The 22938-nt window shown below is 43.0% G+C and overlaps 1 protein-coding gene across 2 annotated transcripts in view; it reads right to left on the bottom strand.

Moving 5' to 3' along the window:
• Positions 1 to 22938, bottom strand: part of LOC306943414 (la-related protein 4B-like) — a 42174-nt gene that overhangs the window by 5247 nt on the left and 13989 nt on the right. For both annotated transcript variants that reach the window (XM_079529718.1, XM_079529717.1), the window contains 10 exons: positions 14646 to 14799; positions 12642 to 12818; positions 11610 to 11688; positions 7921 to 8057; positions 6019 to 6122; positions 4516 to 4626; positions 4137 to 4190; positions 2308 to 2535; positions 1400 to 1506; positions 41 to 316 (listed from right to left, as the gene is read on the bottom strand). In XM_079529718.1, the coding sequence (XP_079385844.1) occupies positions 41 to 316; positions 1400 to 1506; positions 2308 to 2535; positions 4137 to 4190; positions 4516 to 4626; positions 6019 to 6122; positions 7921 to 8057; positions 11610 to 11688; positions 12642 to 12818; positions 14646 to 14799 (1427 nt within the window). The remainder of the gene's footprint in view (positions 1 to 40; positions 317 to 1399; positions 1507 to 2307; positions 2536 to 4136; positions 4191 to 4515; positions 4627 to 6018; positions 6123 to 7920; positions 8058 to 11609; positions 11689 to 12641; positions 12819 to 14645; positions 14800 to 22938) is intronic.

Below are 22938 nucleotides of genomic sequence, written 5' to 3'. Positions count from 1 at the left end.
CGTGCATAGCTAGTGAACTGTGCTAAAGCTCCAGCCTCACCTTCCTCTGCCCATGCCCAGTGGGGAGTAGTCTGTGGTGATGGGTTCGGCCACGCGGCCTGTGCCCACGCCGTCCCTCCGGGGAAAGGCCACAGTCGAGGTCAGCCTGGCTCGTGGCTGGCTGGTGGGGGGGAGGCGCGGCTGGGGGCTGCTGCGTACGCCATTAAGCAACCGCTCACCGCTGGGGAAGTTGAAGAGCCCTGGGCTGTCCAGGAGACCTGTGTTGCGGTCAGCTGTGGGGATGGTGGGCCTCAGGTGGGGCGGCTTTGTGTGGGTCCTGGAAGACGCAAGCTTTATTATCATGGATGTCACGACATATGTCATATCAGTCTTCTAGAAGAGACAGGTGTCACCATGTCATGAGGATTTTAAACATGTTACTAACATATCCTTACAGAGCAACAGATGCTCTGTAAGGATACTTATTGCCCTGTGCTATTCAGCAGTCTCTTACCAAAAAACACCTGTGTGAAGTGATGGGCGCACTTATAATCATACATCATCTAATTAAAAACATTTATATACTTCCTCATGAATACATTTGTCAACTTATGTTATTATCTTTTAACCATGATACAATGTTTAAAGAAAAATATTCAATGTATTTAATGTTAACCCTATCACTACCACCTGGTGGACACAAGTGCCAACACTTAACTGCCGACCCGGATCTACTTGGTTTTAGTGTGATGAACGTCCGGTTTGGGGATCCATTTTAGATGTCAATTCTTGCTCTAGAAAACGCCAATATTCCAATCGGGATCACCGGATAATCAGAAAAGAACTCCGAACATCGGCGTTTTGATAAAACCAAGCGATCCCGTTTGATATCAATAATAAAGCTTATATGACGGAGCGTTCCGCCAGGAGCAGTTGCCAGTTGGATTCTAATTGCCGGAACGTTCCGCCACGAGCAGTTTTTGTGTTAATATAAAATAGATCTGAGCAAATCAGCTTTTTGTGTCAACACAAAAACAGTTGCACTGTGTTTAAAAAAGCCGATTTGCTCAGACACATGTGACGTAAATTCTCCTTTCATTGTCAATGGCAAATGTGACATGAGTTGTGACGAAAAGCTGTATATAGGAGGGGCTAGCGCCCCTCAAAGGAAAAGACGTGTAATATGGAGGCTGACTGTTGCTTTTTAATAATAAAGTTAAACGGGCCACGATTGCGATGAGACAAACAAATGTGGATGACATCACGACTGGTTGACTGATTCACATTTCTACAATTTACCAGGAAACAAGTGCTATGAATTTATTTCTTCCAAGACACGTCATCAACACGTACTAGTCGATGGCACACGGCCCAGACACGCAGACACACGTCAGTTCAGAGTCAACAGAGGAGTACCGACCTGTTTCTGGGAGAGTAGTGTCTGACAGTGAGAGGAGACGAGGCTGGTTTGAAACTGTGTGACGTGGTGAAGCCGTTGATGAACTGGCTGTTGTGGAACGGAGTGACCTGGAGAACAGAGACGTGAAAATACATGGAAAGCCATTTGAAAACTGTATGGTTGCATGCAACTGCCTAAGATGCAAATCAGAGACGACTATGGTTATATATTTTGGAAAGGTAAAGGAAACGAGAGGCTTTGGATTACAGTGTCGATTTTAAACACATTATTGATGTAGTTTTGCTATTGTAAATATTGAGCTGCGTTTTACCTAAAAGATTTTTTTGACAATAAAAACCATCATGGAGTGAGTATACAATAGATATGTGGAGTCAACTACACTTTTAAGGAATTCTTATGGACCATGTTGAAATAATATCGCTTGTCTCATCAACGTATTACTGCTTGTATAAAACCTTTAGTAACAATATCAACGACCAAGCCTTCTACCTTCATCACTACTCCTACCAGTACCATCACTGCATTAACCTAAGAGTTATAGTAACAGATAACAAATAGTGTGGAGTACCATAAGGTTTAGTGGTGCTTCTGGACTGGAGCCATGGCCCCTTTTAGCCAATAGAACTTCATGATGCTTGTTATGAGCTAATCAGTTCTTCCCTGGGCCAATGCAAAACCCCTTTTAAATTTGTATCACGGCATTAATTAAATCTATTCAGAAAACTCTGAATAGATGTGCATTTTTGTGACAGGACACGTGCATGACCACACCCCCTTTTCGAACAATCGCCAGAGTTTTGTGCAAATCTGTGCATACCTTAACTGCTGCTAACAGTCAGACTGACAAACTGGGCTGAAGACATTGCCTCCTTGGTGGAGGTTGTTGAAAACCAGCAGGCCATCCTTACCAGTGTGGGGTCTATGAAGCTGTGTGTAGCAGACCAGGCCTGTGGTGCGATGAGACTGTAGAGGGGGAACTGCTGCTGTGGGCTGTAAACCGGGGGGATATAGTAGGACGTATAGCGCTGCTGCTGTTGCTGCTGCTGCTGCTGGGCGTATGGGTTCACCTCCACTGGCCGGTAACCGTTCTTTGGCATGAAAGTGTTGATGGCGATTGCCTTCGCCTTTATCCGTGCCTGTGGAGGAGTTGGAAGCAGGTGGCAGATTTACAACCATTTCCCCAAAAAACCTTCGCCACCTTTAGGGTAGGCCACTGTTCAACATAGGCAGCTGAGAAGTGGAGACATCATTTTAGATGCATAGTTTGAACTAATCAACATGTTGTGATCTTACAGCCATTGTGTTTGTAGTGCGTTGTCAGAAGTGTTTACTAGGGCATTAACGACATTAGATTTTTGCAAGTCAACTTGTGTCAATAAAGTTAAAGTTGTGTCTGTCTACGCATAGTTTGATGACGTCATCACAATGACACACACAAGGGGGGACCACACAGACCAGTCCAACAATGAGCAAATTTTATTAAATATCTCTGCAACATTAGCAATGTATTATTAAGCAAAGAATAATTCAGACTACTATATAGTGAAATGCAGAAGGATGATTATTGTCAACATCATATCACTAGAAAAGGTACCATCCCAGTGACCTAACCAAGAGTATGAAAATGAAGGCCCGAGTTGACATTTGTCCAACATGCGCCAGTGGTGTTGTAGCAAGCCAACAATTACGTCATCTATTGCAGCTACTGCCTCATATGGAAAGCGATCAAGAAGGAGCAAGGATAGCAAGAGTCCAGTTTCTTACTTTAAAGCCAAAGACATGATACTGCCCCTGTGCAGTCAGTGCAGGAAGATGGATTACATTGCTGGAATTGATTAAAGTGCTGGAGTCCAGGCGTGAATTTCGAGGCAGAAAATACTTTTATAAAACTGCACTGCCTCATCTATACCGAGAGTGCTGTGGAAAGCTGGATGTTCACAGTCTTTTAGTTGACTGTACAAATCTCTGCACTAATACAAATCTGCAAGGTCTCCGATTCTTTCTCCCTCACCACCAGTCTATCTCTAGTTGAATTTAAATGTTATTAAAACAAATTACACCCGTGTGAACCGAGTGGTGCAAGGTCTTATATAGCTTGTTCAGCTGTGGTCTGACGTAATGTCAGTGACCATAGTAACCATGCTCATTCTTTTGGGCCCCATGTACAGGTACACACAAACACGGATACAAACAAAGCTGGTTGTTGGAGTGGTTTGCACCACTAAACAAGGCATGTTTGCAGAGTTAATGTAAGTAGTCAAGTGACAATGTCACTATTTAGTATTTTACCAAGTTAAATAAATCTATTAGAGCTCGTCTGTGTGACATTAGTGCAGGGACCAACATACTGTACTAGACAGTATGTTCAACTTCACTCCAAATGCCAGGGGAAAGTACAGAATGTACTCAAGACAGCAGACCATCTATGCTGCACATGTCACTATGTACATTAAACATTCAACAGTGGTCAAGAACGGAGGCACTGTGGACAGAGATGAGTTCTGGAAGGAACGCTACCTTCTTAAGAGGTGCATGGGGAGATTCATTTAATACAGTAAATAAGTGATACATGATATCAAGTCAACTTTGAACAAAACTCTAAAACAGCAAGGATTGCATGAGTCTACTACTTTAACTTGGATGGGAGTTTTGTCTGTGCAACATAGTGGTAAATTATAAATGAGGGTGGTTACCTTCACTAATGAAACTTTAACAGCTTCTCAGACAGAACACATACCTTTATTGGCTTCCCTTGGAAGGTTTTCACCTCTTCACGGAGGTACTGATATGCCTGGGAACCAGAAAAGTTACATTATACATTACACTCAGGAATAGAAAATATGTGTACTGTACACACACCTCCATTCATCTCCATTACAGGTAAACTGTCGTGAACTTAAAGACGGTCCTCAATACCAAATGTCATATTCAGAGACACCAAATCATAATTTGGAGCTTCTAGTTGACTGGTGAGACAGTAGAAGTGGCAGTGAATTTTGGTAATCTACAACCCACTGTTGCCTCTTCACCAGATTTAGTTTCTCACTCAGGTTAAAATGATATTTAAGAAAAGTAGTGATAAGCAAACAGTAAATAACAAGCTGAAGTTTCATTACCTGCTGTGCATCAGCCTCTGATTCAAAGGTGATGAACCAGTTGTCATTGTAGGCAAACTCACAATTGATGAACTTGGGTAAGTTGTCTCCCTTGAACAGAGCTTCCACCTCCTTCAACATAAAAAACGTACAAATTTGGTCAGAAAGCAAACAAATCCCTTTAGTACTGCACCTACCAGCTCCCTTTCAAAATATTAAAATATTTGGCAAGAGAAATGCCATTTTCTTATCCTGTGACTGATGTAAAAATTTAATTTTAAACAGATGGTGGAGCTGATCAAATTGTATCTTATATTAAAGTGATAGCTCGAGTCACACTGCTATCAGTGAGACTCTAAATTCCAACAGTTAGTTTAGATTCATGTTCCTTTGAAAATGGTACCACTGCCAAACTGCAGTCTAATTATGTTTATACCAATAAATTGGTGTGCTACAACCAATAAACATGACACAGGAACATAAATTAAGTCTCAATTTCAGCCCTTTTAAAACGAGCACTCTTAGAATAGAACTGCAGACACATTCATTCTGATGACCGGCCAAATGCTGTGGTTGTGAAACTTGAGATTTCAATTTGGTTGGAAAACACAGGTTGCCTCGAGTCCGTCAAACCCCGAGGCATAAATCCAACATGCCTGTCATGGCACGGTGGGGGACTGGCACGCAGGATTATCAATCCAACAGCAAGCAGAATAAACTCTTAGGCCTCACTCACACGGTCGCAACAGATTGATGTATGCTTGTTGTATACAAAGGGTGTGACACAGCTTGCCCCAACCAATGGGAGTCGCATGGTTTGACACAACATTTGTGTTGTATGAGGGGGAGGGGGGCAGTCGAAACACAGCCGAAAGCCATACAACAGCTTGTAGTCCAAAATGTGGACTACAAACCATGTGACTTCCATTGGAAATGCATTGGGGCGGCCATGACACTCACAACATTCATACAACAAGCATGCATCAATGTTTTAAAGGTCTGAGTGAGGCCAAAGGCTGGCAGAGATGGCAGAGGTACTGTCAGGCAGTGGTGGAAAAAGGTACCCATAATTGTTTTTACTTAAGTAAAAGTATCAATATTGCAACTGCAACTCTGTTCCAAGTAAAAATGTGGAATAAAAAAAATTACTTGAGTAAAACAACAAATATTGGCATAACAATGTACCAAAGTTGAGACCAAAAGTAAAAGTACTTATATTATATACACAATGTCAATTTCAAGTTTTCAAATGTATAAAACTTGTAGAACTGTTATTTTCAAATGGCCGAAATGATATATAGGGCTGAAGTGAAGTACGTTTTGTAATAATAATCAAAATCTACAAAGTAACTAGAAACTAACATTTTCAAATAACTGTAGTGGAGTAAAAGTGCAATATTTGCCTCTGAAATGTAGTGGAGTAGAAGTAAAAGTACAAAAAAACTTGACATACTCAAGTACAAAATACAAATACCTCAAAATTGTACTTAAGTACAGTACCTAAATACTAGTAAATGTACTGACCTCTATGGGGGTACTCTCAGGGACTTCTCTGAGGATAACGATGCAGCGGTTCTGATTGGGCCGAACCTTCTCCCCCTTTTCATCCACCTGGACCAATGGCAGAGCTGGAGGTAGACACAGAGAAACGGCATCGAGTTCACCAGCAAATTGAACATTAGAATGAAAAGTTGGGCACCAGAGGCTTTCCTGGCAGAGAGATAGTGAGAACTCGCTAAGGCACTGGACCAGGGCTACGCCCAGGGTTACATTAGAGAATTGACACTGGGTGAAAAAAATGGGTTTAGTCTAGTTTTATATCTTGAACCGGGTCTCCCACGGGTCTCCATGGGAAACTAAATACAGCTACCTCTTATCAAGGGGGAATGTTGACAGGGCAGATATTGGCCTTATTTGCTTCAGGCAGGGTTACTTGCCAACCAGTAGACATCTTACCAGACACCACGGTCTAAATTTCTCAATGGAAGAGTAGAGAGACCACTGCCGATGTGCAAGTTATGTATGCATTCGTTAAAATAAGTTGCAGAATGCAGCTTTAACAGACTCCAACAGGGCTGATATAGTACAAATTGTCTTTTTTTAAATGTAACAGCTCTTGAACAAAACAAACGATCTGGCAGGACTCTCCTGCTAGACTCTGCTTTAACAGCTTTCTCATGGGAAATTAAACTCCTACTGGAGGTCCTACTGTAATACAAACATGTCACAGGCAGATTTGGGAGTTCACAAGCCATTGTGCCTAGTTTAAATGGGGCATTTCAACCATAATGCATCTGGTTTTGCCTTTGGTGTAAACGGAAGATTTCAGAATAAGTGAGCATTTTCATGTTTAACACCTTTCAGAATGTGTGAGATTATCTGGTGAGGCAATCAAAAGCCAAAAGTTTCTGGGGTATAAAGTATGGGATTACATGCAGATTTAAAACCGGCATCAACATCTTGGTTGATTGGCATACTGTATGTCATTTGGATGTTTGACCTCTTCAACCCAAAACAGTCATCCCTTCTGGGTAGCCTCCTTATCCAAACAAAATTCATGAAAATCTGGCCATCTATTTGGTGTATATCCCCCCCCCCCCCCCCACAACAGGACAGGAAAGAGGGAGAGAGAAAGAGAAGGGGAGAGACATGTAGCTAAGGTCTGCAAGCGCATGGACCACTAGGCCAGCGGGTGCCCCTGAAATGTATTTTTATACCATTCAGACCTGGAACGCATCTGTCATCTTAACCATTATATTAAACTTTAGCTGTAGAAAAATAGCAGATCTACAAGCTCATAGTGCGGCACCAAGTGCCACGCTATGAGCTTGTAGATCTGGCATCTTTGAAAAATCGTGAAAATGTGTTCATATCTTAATATATATTCTTCCACAGCGAACATTTTTAAAACTCATCTCTTTGCTTCTGGGGGTCCCTGGGACAAAATATTGTCAGTTGGGGGTCGGCGGCCAAATCATTCTGGAGGTCCTTGATATGAAAAAGTTTGAGAACCACTGACATAGAAACATAGGCAGAGATTAAAAATGTTGCATCCCAAAACGCAGTTTATAGTTAAGGGACACAATAAAACGACCTCTGCATCCATGGGATGCACTACTGTACTGTTTTTTATTCTAGTTTATTTTGCTAGCTTTAGTTATAATCATTTCCTCTTCTGTTTTCTACGTGAATATAACTACATTATAACCATATAAAATGGGAGTTAAATGCTGCAATTTGTAAAAATGGCAAAATATGACTCCTAATGTTGTTGAAGTGGGACTCATAAAATGTCCCTGGGACTCATCTAAAAGACCATCCCTGCATCCTGGGACTCATTACATTGAAAACCTATTTACATCACTGTATAGGTTTTTCAGAAAACTGTTAGAATTTAGAAGACATTTTTTTTAAATGATCACTCACATCGCAGGATGTCCACAATGAGCTCAACGTCTGTGCTGAGCTTCTTGACATGGTCCAGGTTGGCCACCGTCACTATTGGCACATACTGGTCACTGTCCATCTGAGAGATGAGGTACATGTCGCTGGCCAGGTTCTCCCTGGAAAACAAACACACACAGGGTGAGATGAGGTACATGTCGCTGGCCAGGTTCTCCCTGAAAACAAACACACACAGGGTGAGATGAGGTACATGTCGCTGGCCAGGTTCTCCCTGAAAACAAACACACACAGGGTGAGATGAGGTACATGTCGCTGGCCAGGTTCTCCCTGAAAACAAACACACAGGGTGAGATGAGGTACATGTCGCTGGCCAGGTTCTCCCTGGAAAACAAACACACACAGGGTGAGATGAGGTACATGTCGCTGGCCAGGTTCTCCCTGAAAACAAACACACACAGGGTGAGATGAGGTACATGTCGCTGGCCAGGTTCTCCCTGAAAACAAACACACACAGGGTGAGATGAGGTACATGTCGCTGGCCAGGTTCTCCCTGGAAAACAAACACACACGGGGTGAGAAAGGAGGTCAGCTGACAAAATGTCTGCTCTGAGCTCCTGTTGACAACCAAGATGATTTTTTTTCTGAGCTCAAAGTAAGCTTTGAATTGTTTTCAATAGGAGCGGCCCATATTTACACTATGCTACAAATGCCAGCAGCATGGTGAGGCACTTGAGCGTGCATTCTGAGCCAAGTCGTGCACATGCAATTTTTATCTGGTCACTGTAAGATGAAAAATGTTCAAATTTTACACTGCAAATCAGTCCCTTTTTACGCAGCCACCCAATCACGGAGGAGGAAAGGTACAAACAACACACATTATCTTAAAGGCAAACCTATTAATATATCGCCATTAAGGAGCAAGTTGTAGTCCAGTGTGAGCTCCAGCAGCCGTGACGGTCTCTGGCAGCACGTTTATAAACAATCTATCCATTATAGGCAGGATAAGCCATGGCATGCAGTTGCTCAATTATGATTAATTTAACATCAACACCAGGTTAAAGGTTTGTTATCAATATTCATCCGAGTATCTCTGATGAAAAATTGCTTTGCCTCCAAAGAGTCCTCAAGCGATTACAGAAGGGTGTTAGTTATAGTGTTAGTTTCAAGCTGGGACAAAAAAAAAATGCTTTGGTGGACCCTTAGTTAATAAAATCACACCCGTGTGAACTGAGTGGTGTAAGGTCTTATATAGACTGATCAGCTGTGGTCTGACGTAATGTCTGACGTAATGAAATCACACCCGTGTGAACTGGGTGACCATAGCAACCATGCTCATTTTTTTTTGTACGGACAGACACGTAAACTAACAAAGCCAGTTGTAGGAGTGGTTTACACCAATCAACAAAGCCAGTTGTAGGAGTGGTTTACACCACTCAAAAATCAGACCGTCTAAAGTGAGTGGTGCAACTCGGCCAGAAATAGGGACGGACGGACATTGCCGTTTCTAGGAGTGGTTGCACCACTCAAAAATGAAACAATGAATAAGTGTGTTTGTATGAGTGAGTGTGTCCATGCGAGTGTTTTGGTAATGAGTTAAATAATAATTATTATATTCTCTTTTTTTTTTTCGTGTGCGCACGTATGTGTGCGTGTGCCTGTATGTGTCACAAGAGACATACATAACACAAGGAGGATATGCAATAGTAAAAAGATCTAAGATCTCTAAGAAAACGGCACTGTAACATACGGTATACACTTACTTGGTGTAATAAAACGCTTAGAGTTAAACAACTATCGTATCAATGTTTGTGTGAATTGGGCTTTAGGAAAGGTTAAGAGAATGAGGAACGAGGAAGATGAAAGTCAGAGTAGGTACTAGCAGAGGATGAGGGACAATAAAAGAGGAGCAGTCAGTTAGTCCACTCAACTAGGACTCTGCCTTCATGTCTTGTCTATTTTTAACTGTCCTTTTAACCACCGTTTCCAAACAGCAAACCTCTATGAACGACAGACAATGCAGTGAAATCTCTTCTGGGACCAGTCAATGCCTCTATGACGCATGCGGACACAGCCTGGCAGAGCTGCTAAGGTAATGATTAAAAAAAGGTCATCAAGTTGTATGGAGATTAATACTCGTGACCATGACTCTTTGCTGTCAAAGAGCCATGGCAAATTAACTCTAAAAGTGCACAAATGAACAAAATGGAAAATTACAGGTACATCTATCTATGAATGCACCAAGTCTCTGTGCGTACGAACATACGTGTGCACGTGTCTGTAATCCACGTAACTCGAGAACCGTTCGCCCTGTAGACTTCAAATTCGAGTACACGTTCCACACCACCATAGGGAGTGCAGTGCTCTGTGTCGAGTCGGTTGTCCAGAACCAGCACAAAAGCCTCTGCCCGGGCTCTGGACCTGATCACCCCTATATCTCCATATATGGAGCTGACCTGTTCTGACACAATGATTGTTCTGACATCCGCATAGACTATATTTGGGCATGCCCGACAAAGAACTCCATATATGAGCATAAAAGGGACACAGACATACTAACAGGGTGGGGGCCTTCATTTCCAACTTGCATTGTTCCAAGTAGGCCAGTGCCCAATGGGCACCGCTCTAGTTGTGTTTAATTTGTACAGTCTGAAGAGAGAGAGAGAGAGAGAGAGAGAATAGGCCTATCTCACAGCATTTCCCCACCCCCTTTTAGAGCTAGTGGTGTTATTTTGTTTTTGGTCCATAGGCTTCCATGTTAAAAGAGGTATTTTCACAAGCCACAAACTACCGTTTTGTAAAGGTAAGGTTTATTCTACTTATTTGAGTTGTTATACCATTGTGTTTTCTTCATATTATTATCGGTCTTTGACATTTTAACATTAGGAAATGTACTTTCTCCAGAGAAAAAAAGTGTAAATGCCTAATGTTAAATGACACCACTATCTACCGGAAGTGGGCGTGGAAAGCGGGCTGTGAGATAGGCCTATTAAAGGCAAGCTTTGCCGATTCTGAACATAAATCCCTGTTCTGATTAGTGTGGCAAAAACGTAACTCATGTATTCTCTGAATTTAGAGCACATTTAGAGACATTTTGCGCATTTTAAAAATCTGAGAATACATAAGATCCTTTTTGCCACACTATATATAGATCTGTCCACACCAGAACAATGGGATTTTGGTCCCAACATCAGTGTCCCTTTAACGCTCAGGATTTTACAGTGTAAAAGTCAACCCTATGTGGCTTTATGTGCGTCAATAAAGATCAGGAGAGCAGACCAATCCATGAGGCCCATTGGTCCACCCCCACGCCAGCGCTCTTCTCTGACAGTATGAAATAGGGCTTTCATTCAGGGCACGCCTCACGCCCACAGCAGGGGACCGAGAGACAGAGACAGAGAGTGAGACAAGACAGACAAATGAGTATGCAGGCTGCTGTGCTGCTGCAAAAATCACTGCATATTTCTCCATGAGTGAATCTTGATCGGTCTTAAAACAAAACACTATTGCTTGGATCAACGAAGCCAAGGGGGAGGGGGACTATGGAGTTTGATTATTTTGTTAATGAGAAGAGATGCAATAATTCTTGTCATGACTCCGTTATGAAGTGCATCTCTACGTTAAGAGCCAGAGTACAGCGGCTGAGCAGTGGAGCCTTTTGATGCATGCAGTGTTGATGCGTTTCTGTTGGATCTCCCATCAGTTCGACTCACCGTGACAGACAGAACTCCAGGGTTTTCTTCAGGTGGTCCCTCAGTCCCTCCTGGCCATTCTCTGGCTGGGCATCACCGCCTGCCGACACACAAAACCACCACAGATTCAGAACAATTAAGTATAAAATAAACAGTAGCTACTACTGAATGAAATGTTCAGAACAACAGAGACGGAATCTAAAGGTTTAGATTTTGACACTGGCTGTTTTTGACACAGCAGAGGAATAGTCACACTTGAATAGGACCACAATGGAAACAAGTCCCTAGGACTTTCAGCCAAAGTGTTACTATACCTCTGTGCTGTCTAATAAAGTATCTGCTCACAGTACGGTATCATCTTTGGTGACGCAAGTGTTTCGAATGAGTATTGAGTAAACCAACCAAAACAATAATGTATAACAATATTTGTACAAACTCATCGATATTTGCCACATTCATTCAACCCTGGATTAGTTCATAGTTCCATCCCCGTCTCCCCCTGGGTTATGAGGGAGACGGTGTAAAGTGCTTTGAATAAAGGCGACCGTTTGTTCAACTGGGGGTGAAAATACAAAGTGTGAAAATGCCTTGTCCCACCCCAGGGTAAGTGATTAAAGCAAATGTGAAATGAAGAAGGTCAGGTCTAACAGTGTCACTCACTGAGAAAGCACCCTTTCATTATTCCCTGAAGAAAACCTTTCCAGGTCAAAATACATTTCCAGGTTTAAATAAATCCTGCATTGTATCTACGAGTGTGCAGCCTTTTCTTTAAAACATGGCTCTCTCTATGACATAAAATCTCATGCTTCTAAAAGATATGATGCAATTTACCTGCCAATGACAAAGACTTACTGAGCCAAATAAAAGAGGCATATTGCCAGCATCACTCAATGGGCAACAACAGCTTCAGGCACACACAAACCCCCCGTTTTTATTTAGTACGATTTCTCTCCACGGAATCAAATGATGGACCCTGAAATTGTTGCTTTTCCCTAACATGATAACATGATTATATTCTATAAAGGATCTGCACACACAACTCTACCAACCCACCAGTGTGCGGGGGGTCGTGCCCAGTCTCAGGGTACTCTGTGTAGGCTGGTTCAGAGCACTCCAGTGTGACGGAGGCCATGGGTGCGGTGTCTGCCAGTATCACTGGCACCGGGGGAGGCTCATCAGGATGGGCTAGTAGAGGCTCCTTATAAGCCTTGTCTTCACTGGCTTCATAGCCTGGACGGAAAACAATCATATAGGGAAATTAAAACAACACATCACAGTTTCTGGTTTTATGGACAATTTCATCTTAACACTCATGTTGCTGGGAGACGAGCCAAAACACTTTTTGACACAACCAGTTTGCCATTGGTTGGTTAATTTAACTAGTTGAATTAACCTTTTTAATTAATAGGTGGTAGAGGCCCCAGTGCTGAATCAGCACAAAGGAAATGCTGACTAAATGGTTAATGCTATCCCTTGGTTGAACTGGGTCCATACATCTAAAGCCCGTTTATGAGACACAAATTAGACATAATCCAGTATTTGGACGGCACCCAATTACATTGCACAATACACTGGATTTAAAGTAGTTGAAGGTGAAAAATATCAGTTTTTAAAAATACCCATGTACATGTGGACAGGGTCCGAGTCAAACACAGGCTAATCAATAATTTCTGTTTCACCACCATATCTTTGTTAAGCCCGTCTATGAGAAAAGCTATACTTGGCTGGCTTTTTATCACATTAAAATGAGTGATTATGCCCATTTGTGTAGAAGGGAGTGGGGACTGTGGGAGGAATATTCATGGCTCATACTAAATTGAGTATGAATGATTTAAGACGGTTTTTAACAGTGACGTGGAAAGTTTAGTGCAGTGGGTTGCTGACCAAAGGAGGGTTGCATGTTCAAAATGTCCTGACCATCTGGGTGGGGGAGAACTAAAAGCCCCCCCACACACCCAATTGTTAATATGCCCTTGAGCCAGGCATCAACCCCTGGGACTAGGCTATATGGCAGAAATATGATTATTATCAAATCAAAAAGGACATTTCACAACACTGAAATGTCTGCTGTAGTGTACCATCATCTATGGTTATGCAAAAATAAGCAGCCTTGAGTCACCGTTTTAGGACCAAATGGATTTTTTTGGGTGGAAACCAAAATACTTGACGAGAAAATAGACGAGGCTTGACACGTGGCTCTAAACATTGCCGTTTGAAATGATACGTTTTCGCTTGTTAATTCTTTCTCTCCCATGTCCGTATATATAGTACCCCGACGCTAGGTGGTGTCATATACCAGGTCCGTATATACACGTACCCCAACGTATACTCCGTCTATATAATGGTTGAGGCCTACGGAAGCTTTTAACATTGGTCCGGTTCCTATGGCAACTCCCCACCGTTCCAACTATGGGATTGAAAAACTAATCACAGTGCAAAGCAGTTGAAAGGAGGATTTTCAAACCTCCATAAGTCGGACTCCAGGATCGCTGTCCTTGGTGGATCTTCTGCCATCCACATTTCAGACTTAATTTGTGCCTTTGTACCGCGACGCTGCTGCCATGTGGGGGGCGGACAAGCTCCGTCTTTTAAAGTGAACGCATATGGTGGCACTGGGGTTTATGCTAACAGCTAGCCGCAATTATAGAGTTAAGATGTTTGAGATGGCTGTGGCTACATAAAGTATAGCCTGGCCCTGCCAGCGTGCATTCTGGTCTAGAGGGGTGGGCGCGCATGGAGCAAGCGCTGGAGAATATTGGTTCACCGATCCGGTAAATTCTTAACGGCAATTAATGGATAGTCGATTCATTGTTAACATCTCTAATCGAGACCGATTTTATTGCCCAGTCCTACCAAACCAATGGTTTCTGTGGAGTCCAAGAGGCTGAATGATTGGAAATGACTACCAGTCAAACACAAGTAAAGTGGTCAATTTTGTTAGGCCTTCGACAAGTAAACAGTCCTAAGGGATATTTAGCTGGTAAATTATAGCTAGTTGAAAAGAAAACAACAATGTTGGTGTTGGAGACTGGGAGGATGAGGGAGGTACCATCTGACCTTCAGGGCCGGGGTCGGCTGAGCTCTCAGAGCCTTCCTTCCATGTGTGGAGGGCAGCGGGTGTGGTGTCAGTGTTCCCACTGTGGTCCAGGCTAAACATGTGGTTGGCCCATGCTTTCGCATTGGGGTTTAGGTCCGAAACCTTGGCGGATTCCTAGGAAGACAAAACAAAGATGGTAAGAGAAGGACATTTAAATTGGTGATTTATATTATTATAAATTCTAAACAGCAATAAATCATATCGGATATCGATATCGGCCAGAAATGTCATATCATCAATCTACTAGTTTTTGAGTGGTGTAAACCACTCCTACAACTGGCTTTGTTAGTTTACGTGTCTGTTCGTACCAAAAAATGAGCATGGTTGCTATGGTCACCCAGTTCACACGGGTGTGATTTCATTACGTCAGACCACAGTTGATCAGTCTATATAAGACCTTACACCACTCAGTTCACATGGGTGTGATTTTTACTTCAGTATCCAACAATGGCTGTCAATATCAACAGATAGAATTCTAATGCATTTTAGTTGTAGATACTTTAGGCCCCTAGCTAGGGGTGTAACGATAGATTTTAACAGCGATACGATACGTATCACGATACATTGTTGACGATACGATACATGAACCACATTGGTTCATTATGGCAAAGCTTAAGCTCTGAGGCAAAAGTTCAATATGTTTAAATAATATTCCCTTTTTTCCACACTTCACTTTGTCAATGCTCTCAACCAGACTGAGGTTAAATGAGAGACACCTTTCTGTACACGTTCTGTACAAGTACATTTAGTGGTGGTGTAAGCAATTATGATTCTCCAGACATGTCTGGGGAGTCATAATTGACTGAAAACATTGATTCCATTTCGACTGTAATATTGATTCATTAAGTGGTCCAGTCACATTGGCACAGCAGTTGTATAAACACAGGATAACCATCACAAAATTTGAAGTTTGGCAATGGGGAAGTGTCGTACATAAGTAGTTTGGCTTTTCACTCCAGACCCCCTTCTGTTGACACATTAGTTTGTTCGATTGCGTCTTTATGACCGATCATATTTTTGTTAGTGCTATAGTTCCGTGTACTATGCAAATACGCCTGTGCCAGTAGTACGGAGATGATGGCCTTCAACAAATATGATAAAGAAAGATTAGCAGGGAATAATTATTTTTGTCTCGATTTAATTTGAAATCCCCTGCCTCAGAGAATTGTCAACAGCCAAGAATGGACAGCAAGGGCTGACAGGGACCAATGTATAGATTGATGATCAGACCAAACAGTGTCAGTGTGTTGGCACATAAATCGTGCGCTCTGGCATGACATCACAATCAATCAGTTTCAATATTAGTAAAAAAAAAATCATTCAGCGAATGCCCAGTCTTAGTGGTGGAAACGGCATCAACAACAATAAAATAATTTTAGAATTGAAATGATCTACAAGAATATTGACCCATTACCAGGGCAGGAATTTCACGGCGGCCACGGCGGCCATGGCCGTCGTTGCCCCTCTCTTTGGCCGTGTGCCCCTCGAAAAAGTATATGCCCATACGGCCACAGTGGCCGTGGTGCCCCGACCGGCGCCCACAGAAGTTCATTTTACCGTTTATCGCAATTTTCCAGTCATTACGGTAACCAATGTTCCCCTCACGTCCCGCGCAGAACAAATTTGTGTTGTAGTTGTGTTGCCATTTGCAAAGTGGTTTGATTATTTTGCGGTACTTTGCCTTAATAACTACCCCCGCTGCCGCTGGTCGTCATGACGCGCGCATACACACACACACACACACACACACACACACACACACACACACCCGCACGCCTCCTCCTCCGCGCCACACATACACGCACTGACAGAGTAAACAGAGGGCATTTAGCCCACACGCTGCCTACTAGTGTAGCTAATCTAGCTATCCGGTCAAACTGCAACTATCACTCAAAACAAAACAATGTTTCCTACAGTTGCGACAGTGTGGCGGTCCTACGTCACATGTATTAACGTTGGTCGGACATGGTCCAGCTGATTTCCTTTTGTCTAATGCGAAACAGCGTGGCTGTCCATACAAGGAGGAGATCTACCGAATCTATCTAGCCCACCAAAACAAACATAAATGTACTTTTGCGTCGCATTATGGATAGCGACAGAAAGACACCATGGATATAATTAAACAATTGTTCCCCTGTGCACAGCACACACTGTCTCCAGGTAAGAACAAAAAACTGATTTGAAGCTGCACTTTCACTTTGTGTTGACTTACTGCAGAGTCCTCAGTCCTGCAGCGGTGCAGCCCCACAATGGAGAAATTATCTTATCTGTCACTAACCTCTCTACAATGCCATGTTATTCAATATATTAGTTTAGCACAAAATATAGGCTTTTCTAAACCAAGCCCTTATTCAAAAGTTATGTAGGCTGTCATTGTATTTTATGTGAATTAACTCAGTTTAACCCAATGATCCTCAGCCATTTAAATTTCAAGGACCCCCAAATTAAATTTATATTAATTAGCCTAGGGTGACAGCCTGACAGGGTCCTAGGCCATTTCATTATGATTTTCATCTCTGGACTGGGTCCCCAAAACATGTTTACAATATTTTACAACAGTAGCTACTTATATTTTGTTATTTAAAGCTGTGATTATTTATTTAAGAAGCACTGTTCTGAACCAATGTTCATCGGAAAATCATTTTTTAATTGATGGCCTTCATGCCCTGGCACTTGGCCTTGTGCCCTTAAAAAGTTGACCACACTAAAGGCCAAGTGGCCTTGCCCCTAAAAGGATGAAATTCCAGGCCTGCCCATTACCAAGAAACAGTGGGGATGGAAGGACACTTGTGCAACACAGAGATGGTACTCTCAAAGAAAACTCTGGAATGATCTGAGAGAGCAACAGTTACCACAACCTTAATAGTCAGAAATGTGGAGACCATTGGAGATGATTAAGTGTAAAGTGTGCCCCTTGTTGTGGGTGGGCTCCATCACATGCTGAATCAATCAATATTTACCAAGAAAATAGCACAGTTCTTTGTCCTGGGGTTTGTCAACATGACTGATAGAAATCACCAACAATAACTTCACAGTCAAAGTCAACACAGATTACAGACAACAGTTCAGCAAAGCCAAAGAAAAGAATATGGACAGCATTCCGGCGGCCATTAGATATTTAGGAACATAGCGGAGGAGGAACAATCAATTGAAAACCCACATATTCAAAAGGTCAAATTTCCATAAGTTATCGGCTTGCATTGGAGATCATCTTTAAACAAAACAGCAACTCCACCTCCGGTCTTATGCACTTCACTCATCAAACTGAAGTTGGAAATTGTTGCTTCAAAAACAGCTGCACTGTTAACATAAAAATATCAGTACATGAATTCAGGAAGCTACTAGCATATGAAGTCCCAGGTTGTGGCACTATTAGAGATGCTCCGATAATCGGCCACCGATCGGTGATCAGACGATATTCACTCCAAATGACTCGATCGGTGATCGGCAATATAACCTATCTGTGATCGGCAATATAGCCTATCTGTGATCGGCAATTTACCCATTTTCATCTTTGTGACAGGCCTAAACATTCTCCCCTTCCTCCCCTCACACATGGACAGTTTTGACGTGGGTTTTGACATCATTTTGGAAATATTAAAATTTTCCCCTTACACACAAGATCGGTATTTGTATCACTATCGGCTGATCATGAGAAAAACATCAGGATCGGTTCCTGATCGAACCATATATATATATATATATATATATATAAAATAACAGTCTAGTATGGATTATTTAAGTAATCTGTAACCTAGCTTTCCTCTGCTGTTAATGGTGGTGTGTTAATCGAGCATCTGGTTGCAGTGTCGTCACCTCAGTTTGACTAATCCAGAGCAACAAGCACTGCTTGCCCCTGGATTCCCAGAACTCACCAGGTTAGTACTACCTCTCGACTTGAGAAACTCATCTGAAACTAAGTCATGGTGTATGAAAACAAATCCAGAATCTGTGAAATAGCACATAATTCTTGTATTCGAAAAGCACAAGTAAACAATGTATTATGTGGCATCTTATATTTCTCAGACCACTGATGAGACAGAACAGACATTTTGAAGTCAATCTTCTCACATTCAGTGACCCAGAGATCAGTCATGAACATTGATGTAATTTCTGTCACTAATCATTCTTACCGTTTGGTAATTGGACAGAGCACTAAACAGCAAGAATCAATGCCATGACGGCAAAACCAGCTCAAAAGTGGCAGCCCTGGTCTATAATAATAACCTCTGTTTCTGGACATACTCACAGGATCAAAGCCAATGCTGTGCCAGTCCCTCAAGCAGGTCTCGCAGGCCAGCAAACTGTAGCTCAGAGCTGTGGTTAGAGCCAGGGTTTCCTCAAAGTCCTGAGGCAAACCCCGCCCGGCGTTCACAGTGGGGGGCGGAGGGACAAGGCTCCAGTGTATCCAGTCCATGTTCCACAAGGTAATGTCAAGACATTCACAGATGGAATACTCTTGCGAGTGTTCACAGCCGACTCGACTGTATGTGCTTCAACCAATAACGCTGCCGAGTCCACGATGCGCACCGGCAAAATAACATCTGTCTGCGTGCGCACAAACATACACTAGATGCAGTCTAACCACACACAGGGATGAGAAATTCACAACATGCCCAGCTTACTGTTTCTGCTTCATACATGTACACGCATGCATGCAAATGTATCATTCTCCTTTCATGAAAACGTAATCCATGATTTGCATGTACCTGTAGATACACACGGCAATCTGTGCCACACTTAGAAAAAAACAACTAGCCTTTCATGCTGTGCCCTAGAACGCTGCTCCAATCACCACAACAGTGCTGTACATGGAGACAGACGCATATACACAAACAAGCTCTATCCACACGCTCTCTATCCACAAGCCAGAGAGCTGCTCTTTCCCATGTACCGAGTCCCAGTAGATTATGTGCGCTTCAAGCCGTACCGAGTCTCATTCTACACCCCCACCCCTATCACCCAAACACTTTCTCCAGGTCCTGGATGTCACCGGTAGCTCCAGGCTACTGTGGAGTCCGTCTCTCGCCTGTCAAACTCACTCTGGTCGCCAGGCGAAATGTAGGCGACAGGTCGACGTGTAGCCGAGTCTACAAATCATGGAGATGATTTTTTTCTCCAGGGGGTGGGGGAGTTGGGGGGCACTGACGTGGCACAAGACCATTGGTTGTCATGCTGGGAGGAAGTCTCACTGCTTTGTTTAGTGCCGTTGGCCGTCTGATGAGTCATTCAAGTTTGGTGAATTCAGCCTTCCTTTTCAAGCATCGATTTCAATGGGAACGTTGTACTGGCAGGCGGCATGTTACATTTGCGAGGCAATGAGCTTTGAGCGGTCCGATGGAGAGGCGGCAGGAGGGGCAGAAATAGATAAAAGAGTGAGAAATGGAAAAGGCAGGCAGAGGGTGGGAGAAAAGACAGGCAGGCAGAGGGTGGGAGAAAAGAAAGGGGGATGCAGACAAAGAGAAGGCAAGAGAGGAAGATATTTGGAGAAACAATGACAAAGTGTTAGACAGAAACAGACATATACACAGCGAGAGAGAGAGAGAGAGAGAGAGAGAGAGAGAGAGAGAGAGAGAGAGAGAGAGAGAGAGAGAGAGAGAGATACTTCAGACCTCTAGCTGCTGTGTTCAGCACATACACACACAGTTCCACTGAGTCATTCTCTGGTGAAGCGCAGAGCTCCATCAACACTTCAGTGACAACACCTGTGCTCTGCTGTAAATGTGAGGAGAGGCTTGCTGCTCCCATCTTGTGTGTGTCACAAAGAACAGCAGAAAAATCAAGAGAGGGAGTATGTGAAGCAGAGGATAACAGAAGAAGCCTGATACATGAGAAGGAGATGAGGAGAGGAGATGAGGAGACAGGCTTCTCCTGCCCGTTTCCTGACTCATATTTCACCAGCGCTGCACCATCAGCTCAGCACGCACAAACCAGGACACACACAGTGACTTCGACACTAAATATGCTAATAACCCGACCAACACATAAGTCGATTCACAAAGACACAACCTTACCACACATATAGCCTGGATACACCAAGGAAAATCACATAAAACACACAGTAACCGAGACACGATGTATGTGTATGCATATGTATTGTGCCATGCAGGAACCAGCAGTCCAGCCGTGTTCTAACACCCAACCGTTCGCTTGCGTCCGACATGGCTGCCATGGAAACCGTAGACGACACCACATCCACCCTCCCCCCCTTCCCCCCCCACACACACACACACACACACACACACACACACAGGTTTACTTGACCTTTCAGAACCTGCTCCCATCCACCAAGAAGGAAGCACAACATTCATACGTTCCCTGGGTCTGTGATGGAGAGATGGTAATTGGGGAGCAGACGAGAGAATGTGATTCACCACAGAAGAGTTACGACGTGTCACCAGAAGGTGGACATACAGTGTGTGGCCCCCTGGCCCTGTGTCTGAGAGACAGACCACAGTAAGGGGGGGGGGGGGGGGGGGCTGTATAGAGGCAGACAGGAGGATGAACAGTGGCGAGAGACAGAAGTAGATGAGAGAAAGAGTGAGAGAAGGTGATGGTAATGGACAGAAGGAGACAGGGTGTATCCTTGTGACAGAGAGGAGAGGACAGCATGGGTAAGCGGACGGTGGGGTAGAGAGTGACATTAAAGGGATAGTTCAGAATTTTTTAACTTAAGCTGTATGAAATACTTGCCATTAATATAGTGGTTGCAACTGTATTAATTGATTGCCCGAGTCCCGTGGTGGGAGTTCTGCTCTGGTTTTGGTGAAATATTAAGTAGTTCCGGTCATTTTGTGGGGGGCACTTGTGCCACGCAGTAAAAGTAAATTAATCCACAAATCTAACGTAATTTGTATTGTTGACCTATTTCTAAAATATTAGTGCAACTTTCGTTCATTTTTTACCCCTCTATCACACGGAATTATGTTTTTTGCGTTCATATCACTACGCCCAAAGAATAGTTCCATGTGAGTGGTCAAAGTTGAACGAAAGTTGCGCTAATATTTTAGAAATAGGTCAACAATACAAATTATGTTAGTTTTGTGGATTCATTTACTTTTACTGTGTGGCCCCAGTGCCCCCCACAAAATGACCAGAACTACTTAATATTGACCAAAACCAGAGCAGAACTGGTTTTCATAGTGTTTCATACAGCTTAAGTTAAAAACATCTGAACTATCCCTTTAAGACAAAGTGTGTGTGTTGGGGAGCGGCTAGAAGCTGGACAGGGAGAAAATAACGAAATAAATACTACCCAGTGTTTCCCCTAGCCAGAAGCTGATAGTGTTGGGGGGGGGGGGGAGCTTTCACACATGCACGCGTCGGACGCATGCACACGTGCACGCGGAATGTGTAGTCTTCTTTTGTGGCCTTTTGCAGTTATTTGCCTTTATTGGCATATTCGCGGCCACCTACTAAAAATCATATCGTGGTGGCCCGCTACACAATGCATATAGGGGAAACACTGGGTACAAAGAGATGATCGAAGAGAAGAGAATAACAGACAGACGAAAGACTGAACCGCGACCCAAATTAACAGAAAACATTTAATATTTTAAAAGAACATTATAACACGTATGTGAAAGAAAATGCACAGAGGAACTTCCTTGGCATATTGACAACATGCACAAGTAATGTGGTGCTGTAAGTGAGTGAGTCATGCTGTAAAAACATGGGCATAGATGGCTCATCCATTTCTCTGAGCGATATGACTTTAAATCTAGATTACGAATATTTAAAACTCAATTATGATTCATGAACAATTCGATTTATTCTAGTGAAAAAAGCCAATCTACAAGCTCACACTGCGTCGCAATTCAACACATTCTGATCTTGTAGATTCACATGCCACCACAACAAAGTATAAAGGGTTAAGAGGTTAATCAGACGAATCAATTCAGTGGATTATAAAAAGTCTATTAAAACATTTTCTGTGATGAATCGCATACTCTCGTCTGCAAAATAGTCTTCAAAATATGGGTGTAGATTAATTTAGGGTTAATTGCCCAGCCCTACTCTATTCATCTGGTTCCACCTCTGCCTATCCTCCGTCCACTCTTCGGTGTTCTCTCTGCCCTCTTTGTCGCCCCTCTCGTCCACTTCTAGCTGCAGGCTTCTCTGACGTCTTCAAGGGGTGACGGTGACAGGAGATCAAATCAAATACTAGTTTTATCTGCTTTTTTATTTTTGAGTGGTGCAACCACTCCATTACGGAGCTATGTGTGTGGGTGGGTAGCTGGCTGGGTGTCTGGG

This window comes from Electrona antarctica (assembly GCF_951216825.1).
Source record: "Electrona antarctica genome assembly, chromosome: 19".
In the NCBI taxonomy this organism is placed as follows: domain Eukaryota; kingdom Metazoa; phylum Chordata; class Actinopteri; order Myctophiformes; family Myctophidae; genus Electrona; species Electrona antarctica.
Note: the sequence above shows the minus strand (reverse complement) of the source record. Positions and strands in the feature narration are given on the sequence as shown.